The sequence below is a fragment of the Beauveria bassiana genome (assembly GCF_000280675.1).
Source record: "Beauveria bassiana ARSEF 2860 unplaced genomic scaffold BBA_S00011, whole genome shotgun sequence".
Lineage (NCBI taxonomy): Eukaryota > Fungi > Ascomycota > Sordariomycetes > Hypocreales > Cordycipitaceae > Beauveria > Beauveria bassiana.
The window spans coordinates 617,371-632,490 of record NW_007930846.1 but is presented as its reverse complement, the minus strand read 5'-3'; the positions used below and the strand labels follow the sequence as shown (position 1 = coordinate 632,490).

General features: G+C 51.1%; 5 protein-coding genes across 5 annotated transcripts; 2 read left to right on the top strand and 3 right to left on the bottom strand.

The window, feature by feature from the left end:
* Positions 1–283: 283 nt before the first annotated feature.
* BBA_04833 (uncharacterized protein) lies at positions 284–2,737 on the bottom strand (the record flags this gene model as incomplete). The annotated part of the gene is made up of 3 exons (XM_008599930.1): positions 284–590; positions 915–1,224; positions 1,936–2,737. 3 exons carry the CDS (start codon positions 2,735–2,737, stop codon positions 284–286), a joined length of 1,419 nt encoding a protein of 472 aa, XP_008598152.1.
* Positions 2,738–3,845: 1,108 nt separating this feature from the next.
* On the bottom strand, positions 3,846–5,663 carry BBA_04832 (Cytochrome P450 CYP684B2; the record flags this gene model as incomplete). Its single annotated transcript, XM_008599929.1, has 5 exons — positions 3,846–4,039; positions 4,127–4,838; positions 4,913–5,295; positions 5,369–5,507; positions 5,562–5,663. The coding sequence occupies 5 exons, from the start codon at positions 5,661–5,663 to the stop codon at positions 3,846–3,848; spliced, it is 1,530 nt and encodes a 509-aa protein (XP_008598151.1).
* Positions 5,664–6,581: 918 nt separating this feature from the next.
* BBA_04831 (uncharacterized protein) lies at positions 6,582–8,204 on the top strand (the record flags this gene model as incomplete). Its single annotated transcript, XM_008599928.1, has 6 exons — positions 6,582–6,604; positions 6,786–6,810; positions 7,147–7,229; positions 7,277–7,550; positions 7,776–7,974; positions 8,050–8,204. The coding sequence occupies 6 exons, from the start codon at positions 6,582–6,584 to the stop codon at positions 8,202–8,204; spliced, it is 759 nt and encodes a 252-aa protein (XP_008598150.1).
* Positions 8,205–9,021: 817 nt separating this feature from the next.
* On the bottom strand, positions 9,022–10,288 carry BBA_04830 (Allergen V5/Tpx-1 family protein; the record flags this gene model as incomplete). The annotated part of the gene is made up of 2 exons (XM_008599927.1): positions 9,022–10,183; positions 10,266–10,288. 2 exons carry the CDS (start codon positions 10,286–10,288, stop codon positions 9,022–9,024), a joined length of 1,185 nt encoding a protein of 394 aa, XP_008598149.1.
* Positions 10,289–13,472: 3,184 nt separating this feature from the next.
* Positions 13,473–14,975, top strand: BBA_04829 (major facilitator superfamily transporter; the record flags this gene model as incomplete). Its single annotated transcript, XM_008599926.1, has 2 exons — positions 13,473–13,745; positions 13,944–14,975. The coding sequence occupies 2 exons, from the start codon at positions 13,473–13,475 to the stop codon at positions 14,973–14,975; spliced, it is 1,305 nt and encodes a 434-aa protein (XP_008598148.1).
* Positions 14,976–15,120: the final 145 nt, after the last annotated feature.

Sequence of the window (15,120 nt, the reverse complement as noted above, 5' to 3'; positions counted from 1 at the left end):
GGATGCTCGTTGGCAGACTGCCGCCCACCAAGGCCCCCCGGCCACATCCTCACTGGGCTTGATGGGCATGAGGAGACAGAAAACATCACTTCCCTTGGCAACAAACAGACAACACACTCTGCCGGAAATACAACTTGTCCTCCTTGATGCCTCTCTTGTGTCGGGGTACACCACGGTTGCTTCACTGCTATCTCAGGTCAGCCCCAAGAAACCATACGCTGTTGGGGAAGAAAAGAGAAGAAAAACAAGATGAAAATATGAATGAGTGACTTACATCAAGCCCTCATTGATTTTTTGCCGATTCGATCTCGGGACACCTGGCGTACTCGCCGTTGCGCTGCGCGTTGGGAATGCACGGCGACCACTTGTACCGCCCGTGCTCGTCGATGAGCAGGAACCAGAGGCGGCCTTGCTTGCAAGACAGGCAAGGCTCGTCGACGGTCTCGACCCTCGTCTGCCAGGCGGCGACGGCGACGGGGCAGTAGTTTTGGCCGGGGAGGAGGTGTAGCGCAGCGGCAGGGCAGGGCGGGCCGACTACGTGGATGGGAACGCGGACCGAGTGCCCGCACTTGATGTAGTTGTGGTAGATTCTGTACGCATTGCACATTTTCTTTTTTAAGTAGCTACTAAAAAAAAAGGTCTTGACTGAGTTTTTTTTCTTATCAAAGTCTTGGATGAGCAAATATATATATATCCGATGAATAGTATCTTCACACTCTGGCCATGTATGCTCTTTTTGTCTTGTTGGGCCACCTTTTGTGATTCGGCGTCTAGGGCTGCTTTCGAAAACAAAGCTGCAGAGGGAGCAATTGCGCAAATACAGATTCTTTGAAAGACGACAAGGAAAATAGACAAACGGGTCGGGACAATTTTGGCATACGTGAAAGCGCGACCTTGCAAGAACACCGTTTTACCTCTTCTTTGACGGCGGCTTGATGGCGCCGACAGTCCTCCTCCACCGGAGCCGGCCCTGTATGTCAATGAATTCCAGCCAGTCGCCGCTCTCCTTGCACGTCTGGCAAGGGTTCCAGATCAGCGTAGGGGGCTCCGCGGGGCCATCCTCGCTATCCAGCACGACTTTGCAAGGCATCCAGTCGCAGCGGTCCTTGGCGGCCGGGCATCGCTTCAGGGAAAAGGTGGTGGTGCCGGGGTGTCCGCACTGGTACTCGGAGTAGTTTGGAAGCTGCCAGCACATGTTGTTCTCTTCTTTTTTTTTTTTTTGCCCTTGTGTGTATAGTTCTTATGTGTGAGTTTGCGATGCCGCTTCCAGATTGTGCCACTTGAGATTGGGTTGGTAGTTGAAGTAGCCGTCTTTGAGAGGCTGCTGGTGGAAGAGGCGCGGCGAAAGACAAAAGGCGTATAGATATAAGTTTGCTATACAAAGAAGGAAATAACGGGAAGGAAAAGACATGCCGACGAAAACACACTGCATCGCATCATTATATAAGGGGGCCAAAGTGCTCCGTGTAACAAACACTGCATCGCAGTAAAGTAGTACGGGTAGCCGTGTGGCAAGACGCCGCTCTCGGAACCGAGAACATGTAGAGCTGGGCATTGATGAGCTGTGAAACGCTACGGAAGAATTGAGAACGAATTTGTAATCGCATGTGCTTCTCAAGAGAATCCAGTCTACTTGCAGTAGCACAGAGCTCTAAGCCTCACTTTTGTCATTCGCCTCAGAAAAACTTGTTGTAATGCATATAAAATGTCTACTCAAGGGAACGCGAAAAAAATAGCAATGAAACTGCTGGATATCCTATTGTCACTGGATAACTGCGAAAAGACAAAGTACCAAAATGACTTTTAATATACGTTCTTTCCCCAATACATTTTCCGTCCTGTATCCATGGTCCTTACAAACGCGCCTAACATCACATTAGCAACCACACCATCTTGATCATCCCCCTTCCGGTGCCAGAAGAATAAAAAACTTACTGTCCTTGACTCCCCTGAGCTCTTCGTCCGCTCTCACGGCGGCTTCCTGCCATATGCTCGCGCACCACAACGCCACCAGCGCGTCCACCTCCTTGCGCGGCAGCGCCCTCGTCAGTATGAGCCTGCGCTGCCGATCCGCCGCGTCCTCAATCGCCAGCGTCTCCTCGCCGTCGGCCGCGACCCAGCGCGAGCGGCCCCCCTTGTCCCTGCGCAGCGCAAACAGCGGCGTCGCGCCGTCGGCACCGTCGGCGAAGCGCGCCCGGCCCGTCGTGGCCGCCGCCACGTGCACGGGTACCGCGCGGAAACCCGCGGCCCAGCCGCCGCCGGACCGATCCTTGGCGAGCCCGACGTGGCCGAGCGTCCGCCGCGATGACTGGCTGTGTAGGTAGTACTCGGGCGCGTCGGAGCGCGCGCGTGAGCGGGCGAGGCCGAGGCGAGGCTGCTTGGGCGTGCGTCGCAGGTCGTAAAGGTGCCGGCGGCGGCGGCGGCGACGGATTGGAGGCGAGGCGGCGGCGGAGGAGGAGGAGTCGGCTGGGGCTGCTGCCGCGCTGAGGACCTGGTCGAGGCGCTCGAATTCAACCTTTTCAGTCGACTTGGTGAGCGTGGCGACGGCGCGGGATAGCTCGTAGGCGGGTGGGCCGTCGATCGTCTCGGCGTAGACGGCCTGGCCGGCGAGAATGAAGATGGTCGGCTCGACGGTGGCGTTGTCGACGTCGTTGTCATCGTCGTGAGATTGGACTTCTTCGTACGGGGGCGCTGCCGGCGCCGGGGTCTCATATGGGGGCAAAATGTCGTCTTTCATATTGGTTTGTGGGGTGTGTGTCTTTTTCGCGATGCCAGATGTCGAAATCTGCTTTTAGTAGTATAATTCAAAGCTACCTTTAGATCTAAGTTCTGCCAACTATTTAAAGCTTGGGCCCATGGCGATGCGGGAGGGCCTCGGAGATGTCGTCATTAGTGCGTGTACCGGGGTCAGGCAACCGGGCGTCGGCAGTAAGGCTGAGCAGGCTAGGAGGCAGGGTTTAGATATGGGGCGGGCAAAAACATAAGCAGACTATTTATTACAGCACAGCCTCAAAATGACAACTGGTCAGAACTAATGCATCTTTATAGTCCATTGGCTCCCTTATAACGACAGGGGTGCCTTAGTTAGACAATAGGTGAACGGAGCTTGGACGGAAGCTGACTTGGGCTATTGTCTTGAAGCATGGTTTCATATAGAACATGAGTTGTCGCACACGACATCTACCCGGGAGTTGCCGCCCGCGGGTATATGCGCCGGCAATGTGCAGACCACGTTGTCCACTCTTGACCCGAATTTGTAGAATCATGATGGAATCAAATCGGGAGGGGAAAAAAGAGAGAGGTTGTAGTGGCCCCCTTCTCGTTGGAGTCTAGGTGCAAGAAGGCCTCGAGTCTGCCTGCAGAGTGACGACGGCCATCTACAAGACAAGAACCGTGCTGCCTCGTCTTGACCAAAACCACAGGTTCGGGACGAAGTCAGTGTTGGGTATCACTGTGAACATTCCGCTATAGTCCGGAGAATGAGCTACGACATGAAAATGTACGAGCGCCATTGTCGTTGTAAGACGCCGCAGAGAGGAACAACACAGGGAGCGTTTCGGCACAGGACTGAAAAGTGATTCTAATTTTTTTTTTGAAAGAGAGGAGAAAAAGGCAACATATGCTGAGCTCTCATCCCCGATGAAAGAGGCAAGTCAAAACGAGCAAACAGATAGCATATTGAGACTCTGCCAACAAGCGGGCATGTACTCATAGATGATATCAACGTGGTATTCAAGACGCTGCTATAAAGCATTACGGCGTCATCAGCTATAAGAAAACAATTTGGCCTGGTTTGTGCTTGAAACAGTGGAACTCCACTACTATGTTCATCTTCGTCAACGCTTTCAGTCGTGCTTCACTTGACCAACTTCAATGAGGCAGCGGTGGCCCTTTGGCGACATTATGAAATACGAAGATTCAATCATGTCGTCGTCAGACATGCCCTCTCGCGTGGAAGCGCGCGCATTCGGAAACGTGAGGAAGAAACGTGCAATGCCCATCCGAAGCTCCGTCTGGGCAAGATGCTGGCCAATACAAACTGGCCCATCCCAAGAAGAAGAATTAGTTCAAGAGCTCCGCATATTTCCAAAAAAAAAAAAAAAATTCGAAGAAAAAACGCTCTTACCTCGAGAACCACGCCCAAAGGACATGAGGGCATCTCCCATTTCCTTGGTGGGCTCGACCCAGCGGGACGGGTCAAACTCGTCGGGCCGCTCAAAGACGGCCGGGTCCCGGTGCATGCTGTACGGCTGGGCGCTGACCACGGTGCCGGCGTCGAGGCGAAAGCCGCACAGCTCGGCGCCGTCGGGGGGCACTACCCGCGGCAAGCCCTCGGGCACGACTGTGTGCATGCGCAGCGTCTCCTTGATGATGCGGTTGAGGAGACTGCACTGGCGCAGGTCCGCGTCGGTATAATCGGACGGCAGCAGCGCCTGCAGCTCTGCGACCAGGGCATCCCTCATAAAAGGGTTCTTGCTCACCACCCAGACCACGTACGTGAGCGTGTTGGCCGTGGTGTCGCTGCCGGCAATGATGAAAGCCTGCCCGTCACCAATGAGCCTCGTGGGTGAGACGGCGGCTCGACCGTCTTGTTGCGCGGCATCAAAGAGAGTGGTGAAGAAGGTTTTTTTCACATTTTCGGCGCCATTTTCCTCAACCATCTTTTGGTGGATGGCGATGCCGTCCGCAGCAGCATTGTACATGGTGACAATAGCCTTGGTCGCCATCTTGCTGCTTTGTAATGGCAGCCAGGACTTGAGGCTGGAAAAGAGTGGCGAGATTGATCGGTAAATACCAAACATGCCGGAATTCTTCAAAAAGTAGCTGTATTCGTTTTCCTGTACACAAGACTATTGTCAACTCGGGTCGCCCTGGATAAACAGTCACAAATAGTAGCGTGTTGTTGCCTCACCTCGCCGCGCTGGAGCATGTGAAACGATTCGCCAAAGGTAAACTCGACAATGATATCCGTCGTCATAAAGAGCCACCACTTCCATACATCCACAGCCTTGCGCGTCTGGCTTTCGGCCTTCATCTGCTGAATGGCAAAGTCGACGTGGCCTCCGACACGCGGCGCCAGCTCTTGAATCGCAGAATCCGCCATGGGCGCGGCAAGCAAGCGGCGCGACTGGCGGTGGAAGCCAATGTCGGTTGTGCTAAAAATGTTTTCGACACCGGCAACAAATTCCATGTACCAAGGAGTCTTGCGAAATGTTTCCTTGACCGAGTATATGGTCTTGACTGCGTCAATGTCGCAGACGGAGACCTCGTCCGGGCCTATGCGAACGATGCGGCCTGTAAGGCTGGTGTTAGTCGGGGTGCCGTGAAGCGCGATTGACGTTGGGTGGCTGCATGTTTATTCCCGTACCATATTTTCCGTGTAAAGCATGCACGTATGTACTCTTTTGACCTCTGACCCAGTGGTACTTGAGAACAAGGCCAGTCCACTGAGAATACCAAGGGCCGGGAATCCGTGAAATTGGCTTCCGCAGCCTCGAGAGGGCAAGCTTTGGTGGCTATCAGTAAAATCTTTCATTTCCAAAATTCCAGGTGAAACTGACGAGTAAAAGTGCCAAAAGCAGTACTAGGATTGTGCTTGCAGCAGCATTTTGCTTGGCAAAAGTGCCCGCCGCAGTTGAAGAGAGCAGTGTCTGATTCTCCATGATGGAAAGTGAATCGATATTCTAGATAATTTCTTCGTCAAAATAAGAGACACATTGACCATTTTATAGAGTATCGAAACCACTATAGCTTGTGATATATCTCACCCTGCGTTCGACTGACCAAATTCTGGGTTACCCGATCGCTCCCCGACGAACTCGTATGACATGCACTAGAGCTGACAAGCCTGTCCGACAGCACAGAGCGGACTGTCGGCCGAGCCAAATTAGCGCCAAGATGATTCATCCCATGTCAAAAGATCATGCTGTCTTCGGGAGGCTGCCTGAATGTTTGCAGGTGCCGATGCATGATGGTGGGCACATGGCCCCTCGCGGACATTCGCGCTCCGAGTCTTACACGGGTAAGGCGGGGGACGGCACCCGCAACAGTCAACGTTCGGACACGCTGACTGTCCGAACCGTTGACGAGCTACAAGTTCGACGACTGTAATTGGATGCGCATGGTTCCTTGGCCCGAGAGTGTCCGCATTGGCGGAGTTTGCGATCGAGCACCCGGACGAGGCTGTCTGATCCGACAAGCTTCCTGCGTAAAAAAGAAGCCAAGAAACGCTGCTTGCCAGGGGGAGCCTATAATGGGCGGACGAACGAGTGATCGTCTGATAGCATCTTCGTAAGAAAAGGCCCGATGGTATGTACTTGAGCAATTTCCGGGAAACCCAGCCCCCTAGCCCATAGGTACGGGAGCTTGAGAGTAGCATTGGCGACGTCATTGTCACATAGTCTTTGTAAGCGGGCATTAAAAGCCTAAATAAAGCTTCGAGAAGCACGGGACGTGGGGAGCCGATCTACTACTAGTAGAGAGGCGCCTGGAGCATAAGCTCTGAGGCCTCGTCACTAGTAGAGAGGACCCCGTAGGCGTAGCCTTGGGAGTGTATGCATCCCATCTACTACATAGTAACAATGCTCTGGGCTGCGGCCTTGAAGTAAGTAAAGACGATAAATTAGGAGGGCCGCGGTAGGAGCTGAACTGGCGACTCGCCGGTGCTTTTAGACGCCACGCCGTTCTTCGCTACTACAGCATCCTCAGATCTGAGTTCTGAGATCCCATTGGGAGATGGAGCAATCTTATTTTAGTGCTGCGATTGCCTTGATTCTCCGTCCCAGTATGTTGCTCCTGCTCCATTTGACAGTATGTGCTCAGACACGCCGCACAACTGCTTTGCAATTGGCGACCCATGGAGAGCGACTGGCTCCTGATCGCTATTTAGTGCGCTGAAAGCAGAACCGTTCGACATGAAGGTACTTCCCTCCAGCAGGGCTCGGTCCTATTAATTCGCTTGAGGCGGATGGCGGAGATGTCACGTCGGAGAACCTGCTTGGCTATTTCTCCTCTTTCTGGAAGAGAGCAGGAAGTGCATAAATCGTACTGCCAGTCGTACGGATTCAGTTGTGAGGCGCGCGAGGATCGGTTGATCTGGCAAGAAATATCTGCCATGAACGATTGTGAGAACTGTGCGCATAATAGTTTCGATTCGAAACTAACTTCATCTATGATTGGAAAACAATTGCCCTGACTCCGACATGTTGTCCAATTTGTGACCCGTTCGTGTAAGTAATTCGTTCGTGCAAGTAATTTTCTAGACCGGGTGGGAAAGTGATCCTATTCAGCTTCCTGCCTTTGAACGCATGTACCTGAGCCGCCTCATGGGACACATTATTGTAGTCAACGACGATATGGACACGGTCTTCTGTCAAGGAGGCGCCGACATGGATTATATGTTGAGGCTCGAGGTTTTCCTTTACCAAGAGAGCGTGGATGAGCGCATCAGTTGCGTGGACGTGAGCAAAGCTATTTGTCCTTTTTTCGGAGCCTGGTCAAAGATCGTCCAGCTTCCTGCTTGGGTGAAGCTTTCGCGGGCTCTTGTCGAGGTATATCGCGAGAGGTCATGATGGATAGCACGGTTCCAAGTGTTGTGAAGGACCGGCGTTTGCTTTGCGTCATGAAAACAGACCCCGCTGACTTGAATCCCGTGACTCTGTTACACCATTTGAGTGATGGCTATCAGCGGACTCGCCCACACGTGACTCTATGTCAGTATCTGGCTTTGCATTCTTCGAGATGAGGAATCGCTGCTCGCAACAGCATTGATGCAGTTCTTCGAAAGCAGTCTCGAGTCTGGCGTTGATGCCCTCTTTCTGAAAATTCAGACTAGACATTGGAGTCGTAAACCTTTTGTTGCGGGACCGTGCGAGACCAGGCGCCAGGACACAATCTACGGTACGAGAGCATGGGCATTTGGATCTACAGCACGGACGCTAGGAGACCGGAAGGTGCGGACCGAAGATCCTATCCGTACGTATAATGACCTCCACTGAAACACTAATAGGAATCAGAATAGCAGAAAATTTTCTCCGTACTAGTCTTGAGAAAAGGCTCTCGGTTCATCGCTGCGCAGGGCGGTACCAGCATCGCCAAACGGTGTCTGGCGTCTAGCGCATGCATTGCAACCTGAAGACGAAGCGGAGCTCGGTGTCGCTGAGCGAGTGCCGGTCCATTTCACCAAAGAGACCATGCAGGCTTAGAATACGAAAGACTGTGGCGGTAGCCGTGCAATAGCCATTAGAGGACAGATTGGAAAGCCCATAGACTACCTAATTGTGTTATCGTGGGGGGGGGGGGCCTCACCTAAGGGTGCACTCCTTCAACTCAACTCACTCAGCACCCTCAGTTGAGGTGCATCCACCCTTCATCAAGGTGGCTACAGCAGTGACTGAAGCAGAAACTAGTATCTACATGGTTCGGGGATGACGCGATCAATAAGCGGCAACAAAGCTCTGGGTCAACGTTTGCGCACTCCCGCAGACACAGCCACTGGCGAGGTCGAGATACAAAGCGAAACGACGATTGGTGTACCCAATACAGAAATCGCCATGTCAATGGCAAAGACCAACACGAAACGCCTGAAGACAATCCACGAGTATACAATACCACCCTGGGAGTGACCGTATACCCGTAGTGGGCGAGCATTATATCATGTCGAGACGGACAGGACACCAAACGACGAAAAGGGCATTATCATCGCCACTGCCTTCTCACAAAAAGGTGACACGGTGGAAATGGGTGTTGTACGTGACACAACTATCAGCAATCCCGGCGAGGTCATGGCTAGTTATCACATCACCACTAGAACACGGATGAATAGAATCCGTACACGGCGTAACTGGCAGCTATAATACAATACATACACGCAAGGACATGACGGCAGACTAAGGCATTGCAGTAGAACTTTTTTAGCAAACAAGAAGATTGAAATATATATTGGATGAATGTAAAAGATGGGGTTCTTTTTTGTTTCCCCCCAGTTTCTTATTGTCTGTGCTTCTGCCAAATCAACCAATTTTAAGCCGCAGGCTTGCATTGGGAATACCAAACCCCAAAGCTCTTACAGACAAGACCCTCGGCACAAACAGTTGGACCGGTCCAATTTTTGCCGCCGCACTGGGTCCAGATTTTGGCCACACCAGACTCATTGTCGGGAGTTGCATCTGCGTTTGGAGTCGAAGTCGGAGTCGGAGTCGGCGTGGGGTTGGAGCTCGGGTTCGGGTTTTTGGGCTTTTTATTAGGACAGGCTTGCTTTTTCTTCTGAGCACCTGGAGTTTTCAGACCGTCTTCCTTTTTCGGAGCATCTGGAGTTTCCGATCCGACTTTCTCTTTCTGAGCATCTGGAGCTTTCAGACCGACTTTCTCTTTCTGAGCATCTGGAGTTTCCAGAGCGTCTTGCTGTTTCTCAGCAACTGGAGTTTCCAGATCGTCTTGCTGTTTCTCAGCAACTGGAGTTTCCAGATCGTCTTGCTGTTTCTGAGAAACTGGGGTTTCCAGAGCGTCTTGCTGTTTCTGAGAAACTGGGGTTTCCAGAGCGTCTTCCTCTTTCTGAGCAACTGGGGTTTCCAGACCGTCTTGCGCTGTCTGACTGTCTGGCGATGCTGCACTGTCCTTTTCGGGACTAAACCAGATGGCGCATTGCCCTTTTCCCATACCACATCCGACGCTCTCCCATTTCATCGTCGACCAAGTTCCGTTGTTTATCAATACCGGGTTGTGACCCGTGCTATTCTTAAACGCGTTGAGACATCCCTCGGCGGTCATTGGAGCGGTATACACATTGGGGTTCCCACCATGATACACCTCATAACCGTTTCCTTGAAATTGACCTCCCGAGATTTCACGAGGCTTGTCCCACATGCACGGCCAGGTATTCGCCTGACCTATGTTGAAACAGCAAGACTTCCATTTTGCTTCTTTATCTGCAGTTGCAGTCCAAGAGTGCGGGTTGCAAGTCGAACCGGTTTCAAAGTAAGGATTATCGATGTGCGTCCGAGCGACCTTGTCGAGGGTGGGAGAGCGCGCGATCTCCGGATCCTGCGCGATCTTCGGATACTGCACGTTCACCTCCTTGCGATACTCGATGAGGAGCTTGTATAGAAGGTTCTCTTCTTTTCTCCAATCCTCAGGTCCCTTTGTATCGTCCGATGACATTCCGGAGCCCAGATTGTCAACAACCCTTTTGCAATCCCCGTTAGCTGTCTGGATTCTGGCGTCATAATCGGCCCAACAGGCCCAACGAGTCGAGATTTATCACTCACTGATTGGCCTCCTTGTACGGCATCGAGGCAACCAGTGCGCCAGCCGCCGCAAAGCTGAGAAGCGTTGAAAAATGCATAATTTCAGAAAAGAATAAATGAGAGAATGTGTGAAGAAGAATACAAAATTCAGTACGGGAAAAGGAATGTAAGGTAATCTGAACTCAAATACAGACACCACAGCGACAGGGAGGAAAGAAAGGAACGAATTGTGACTGATGCAATTCCTGACGGCAGCATCCATCTACTACTTATATAGAGCCATCATCATACATATAACCATCTTTCCATCGCCTAATTTGTAGCCTCTTGTCAGTTCTACCTCGAGTGGAACGCCAATAGCCTGCTCATTTCCTACCTTTTCATGGAATTTATGCAGAGGTCGGTGCTCCCGAACGAGTGGACCTCACCATCGCGCGCTTGTTAATATACTTCAAACCAGAAAGACTTGGGCCTAGATTTAAACGCGCTTTGTGTTAATTACAATACAGGACCATGGGACCTGTGTATTTGGCGAACCAAATCCACTATTTGACGAACAACATTGAGGCTCTATGCTCGACTGGAGGGCAACGATCCCGGACCTGCCACCAGGCGCCCTGCTAGAGGCCAGGCACAATGCTCTTGGTTTTAGTAATATATATTGAATTCTATTAAATTAAAAAAGCACCCTATTCAATATAGATCGCGTATTCCACTCGCACCCACGCTTCTATCGTCCACCGCGGCCGGCGGCGGCGACATCTCGCTTGATTAGGTCGTTCGGGTCATCCAGGCCAAGGCCAAAGGCAGCCTCGTCGGCGCCGGCAGTCAAGTCGGCTTCAGTGGCCAAGAAGCCTTAAAAAGTAGCAGCCGCCTCGAGACGTTGGCGATAGCTTCGATTTTACGTGCATAGTAAAGGGGTGGACGCTCGTTCGCCTACCGCTATCTGTATCCTTATAGTTGCGCTATATCACTTCAGATAGAAGAGCCGACCTTGGCGTTTTGACGTTACTGAGCCATTACCCCTAGCCTCAATTTTACTTGTCAAATAGTAGATTTGGTTCATCCAATCTTCTAGCCCAGGACAATGGTGTGTTGCATAGACAGAACGGCAGAGATTACCCCAGACAAAGCCCAAATGCTCGAACGCAGCCCTACTTTGATCGACACGTGTTGTCACGTAGAAAAATGTGAGTTTCATGTTGGCCACGTTTACGGGAGATTGTGCATAAGAACTCTTATATTCGTTGGGGCCTGTATGTTTCAGGCCATTTGGCGGACCCTATAATAGGAGCATACTCGGAATACCACAGGCATGCAGAGAAACCCAAAATACAGAAACAAAGAAGCGATTAAAATGATAAAAAAAAAATGAATTAATTACACAAATACATACATTCCAGAAAAAAAAGCCAAAGAAAAAAAGGGAGATAGAGAGAAAGGGAGAGGGGGGCGACGGTTGTCGAATTCTCCAACAATGGACAATGCACAGCTTAAAATTCCTCCAGAAACTTCCTTCTTCGGCATCCTTGCCTGGCTGAGGAACGCAATAGCTTGCAAGCTAACAACAACAACGCCGACGCGAGCAGATTGCACGCGACCAAGCTGCAAATCTCCCCATTTATGCATAGCTTTATAATACATTCGTACGTACCATAGTCCTCCTGTTATATGTCCCTTGGCCTATATTGTGGTCCCGTGATAACTCCCCATTTGACAGCCCTGGCCTATCTTATTCTGGCCGGGCACCTCGCCAAGTAATTTTCCAATCAGCGCATATTTTTACAGCATAGTCAAGACTGACACAAATGATATTGCTGTGGAGGTTTCAGGACAGGCTTGGGGGCATCAAGGTGGTTTCGGACTTTGTGTACTGCATTGTGAGGTTGGTTACTTACTGGAGCAGTTTAATCTCCCAAAACTTGTTGAACGCTTTTTCGGTGGCCGACTGCTGCCGGAAACAACGAAACGCCTTTCGGGAGCTGAATGAGCAGCCCGACACTGTATATACCCGTTTTGACTGGGGCAGGCAGATTTTTTTCTCATTTTTCTCCGCCGGTTGTGATATCAGAAGTATAACCTTTTCCATCACTTTGCAGGTTATTGGGACAAGTAGCTGACTACTTGTGTTGGCAGGCACGCCTCGGCTCGCTGACTCAGCCAGGACCCTCATCAGCCGCCACACCTTCTAGATAGCCTCTCTTCTCCTTCACTCTCCTTCATACACACATTCATTAGGTCTTTTGCTTTAGCTCGTGCCCTGCCGTGTGATTCCGTTGCTCTCGCTCTCTTTGATCCGCCACAAACTGCACCTCGGTTAGACAAGACCCTTCCAAGTGGTCCTTTCAAAACAGACGGATATGCCCAAATTGCGCACTCTACTTGTCTATTTCCCTGTCTGATGGCTCCATATACTCTGAGCATGCCAACGCTGCGAATGCCCAACTCTCGACAGGCCTTGTCGCAGAGCCTCGGCATTCATCGCGCCAAACGACATTTTCATCCATGGCCAAAAAGGTGACGGCACACCAGCTGCATGCATGGCGCCTGATTTATCATCTTCCAAGTGTCTCACAGACTAGCAATGCCGAGATTAGAGCAGGCGCGGCTTTGCAAGGTGTCCGTGGTGCTTGGTGTGAGTTGAGCCTAGTGAAGCGATTCCAGTATTTTACGTTTAAGCCTTGGAATCATGAAGAAGCTGCTATAAGCCTGACATTTTCACAATTTGCATTCGATTATATGGAGCGGCTTGTTTCGTGGACACTGGTTTGTGACTGGCAAACAAGATGTGGCTCGGTTGTGCCCGCACTTGTTCATTCCTGGCCAAATACAGTCTAATTTGAAAGCAAAGAGGCATTGCCCATGACAGCGAAGCAGAAGCCCGCGAACAAGTTGGTGTGAGCTATTATGCGGCCCTTGTGTGCGCCTGGGGTTAAAGTAATTGGCCGAGTTTGTTGACAGTGGCCCGTTGTCGCGCGAAAAGTTGTTGTCCCAGCTTGCTGCTACTAGTTTGGAATTCATCAAATTCCGACACGCTTTTCCAGCGGTGTGAGCCATGCCGCTCACTACTTCATCTTCCCCATCTGTCAGCTTAGCTTCGATTATCTGACGAGGAAAACTACATTATGAGCAGTCGCAAATGTCGACGCCAGCCCTGCGCTGCGCGGTTTTTTTCATGGCCCAGTTCCCCGCTACCCATTCGTCAGAGGTTGCGCGAGTATATATTTCATGCGTACCGAGTCGAGAAAGCCGCATTGGACGGCGTATCTTTGGGATACGCTGGACAAGTCACCGGAAGAACGTCGATTTCTATTCAAGCTCGACGCCGCTATTCTCACCGTAGCGTCGTTGGGATACTTTATCAAGAATCTGGACCAAATCAACATTAACAATGCATTTGTTTCCGGCATGAAAGAGGACTTGGTTCTCAACGGAAACCAATTAAATTATATGCAAACCTGCTGGACAGTGGGCTACGTTATTGGGCAAATCCCGAGGCAAGTACAAGTCGAACAATGCTTGGATTCCGTTTCTTCTTCTTGTTGCTTCACTTTTTTTTAAATTTTTTTTTGGGGGCCTGAACTAGCATTGACCATTGTATCTTGTCGTAGTAATCTTCTTTTGACACGAATCCGACCTTCCTTGTGGATTCCCTCGTGTGAAGTTGTCTGGTCTGTCTTGACGATTGTCATGGCCAAGTGCAGCCACGCGCAGCAGATATACGTGCTACGGTTCTTTATCGGCCTCGCAGAGAGCACCTTTTACCCAGGGATGCAGTACCTGATCGGATCTTGGTATCAAAAGAGCGAGCTTGGCAAGCGATCATGCATATTTCACGCAAGCAGTGCCATTGGCAGCATGTTCTCCGCCTATCTCATGGCCGCCGTCTACCATCTTGACGGCGTGCACGGGTTCAAGGGCTGGCAGTGGCTTTTCATCATCAATACCGTGATATCACTACCTATTGCGGTTTCTGGCTTCTTTTTCTTGCCCGACGTGCCAGAGAACACCCGGGCCTGGTACTTTACCCCGGCCGACATTTTGCTGGCACAGAAACGCATGCAAGCTGACGGGCGAGCGAATCGTGCGCCTTTTACGAAAAGAAAAGTCAAGAAAATTATTTCCAGCTGGCACATCTATCTGTTAACATTGCTATACATTTTATTCCTCAATGGTGGTGGTATATCCGGACAGCCAGCATTTGCCATCTGGCTCAAGCAACGGGGCTACAGCATACCACAAGTTAATGCCTATCCTACATTGACGACGGGTGTCCAGATTGTCACCACCTTCATCTACGCATGGACTTCGGATTCTATTCTCAAAGGCGAACGATGGCCACCGATTATATTTTCTGGCATCATGATTCTCATTGTCAACACGAGCCTCGCGATATGGAATATCCCAGTTGCCTGGAAATGGGCGTGCTTTATATTAGCTGGCTGTTCCAGCGGAGTAAGCGGACTAATGTATGCGTGGATGCACGAGATTTGCTCCCGGGACAACGAGGAGAGAGCACTGGTGGCGGCTTCAATGAACGAGATGGGCCATGTGTTCCAGACATGGCTTCCGCTGCTGATTTGGCAGCAAGTCGAAGCGCCAGAGTACCGAAAAGGATGCTTGGCTTCTATAGGGATCGCGATAGCCATGATGGGCACTGCCATGACGATTCGACATTTGCAGCGCATCGAGACAGCCTCGCGACGAGTGAGGCTACCCGCGTCAATTTGATTTGCAGGCGCGTCCAGGGGCTAGCTATGGTGCACGTAATAGTCAGTTGGTAGCTATTCAGGTGAATACTAGACAAGGTCGGAGATTGAATTGACAAGATCAATGCAATTGGCCACTATAAGAAAAACGAGTCTCAATCTAGCTT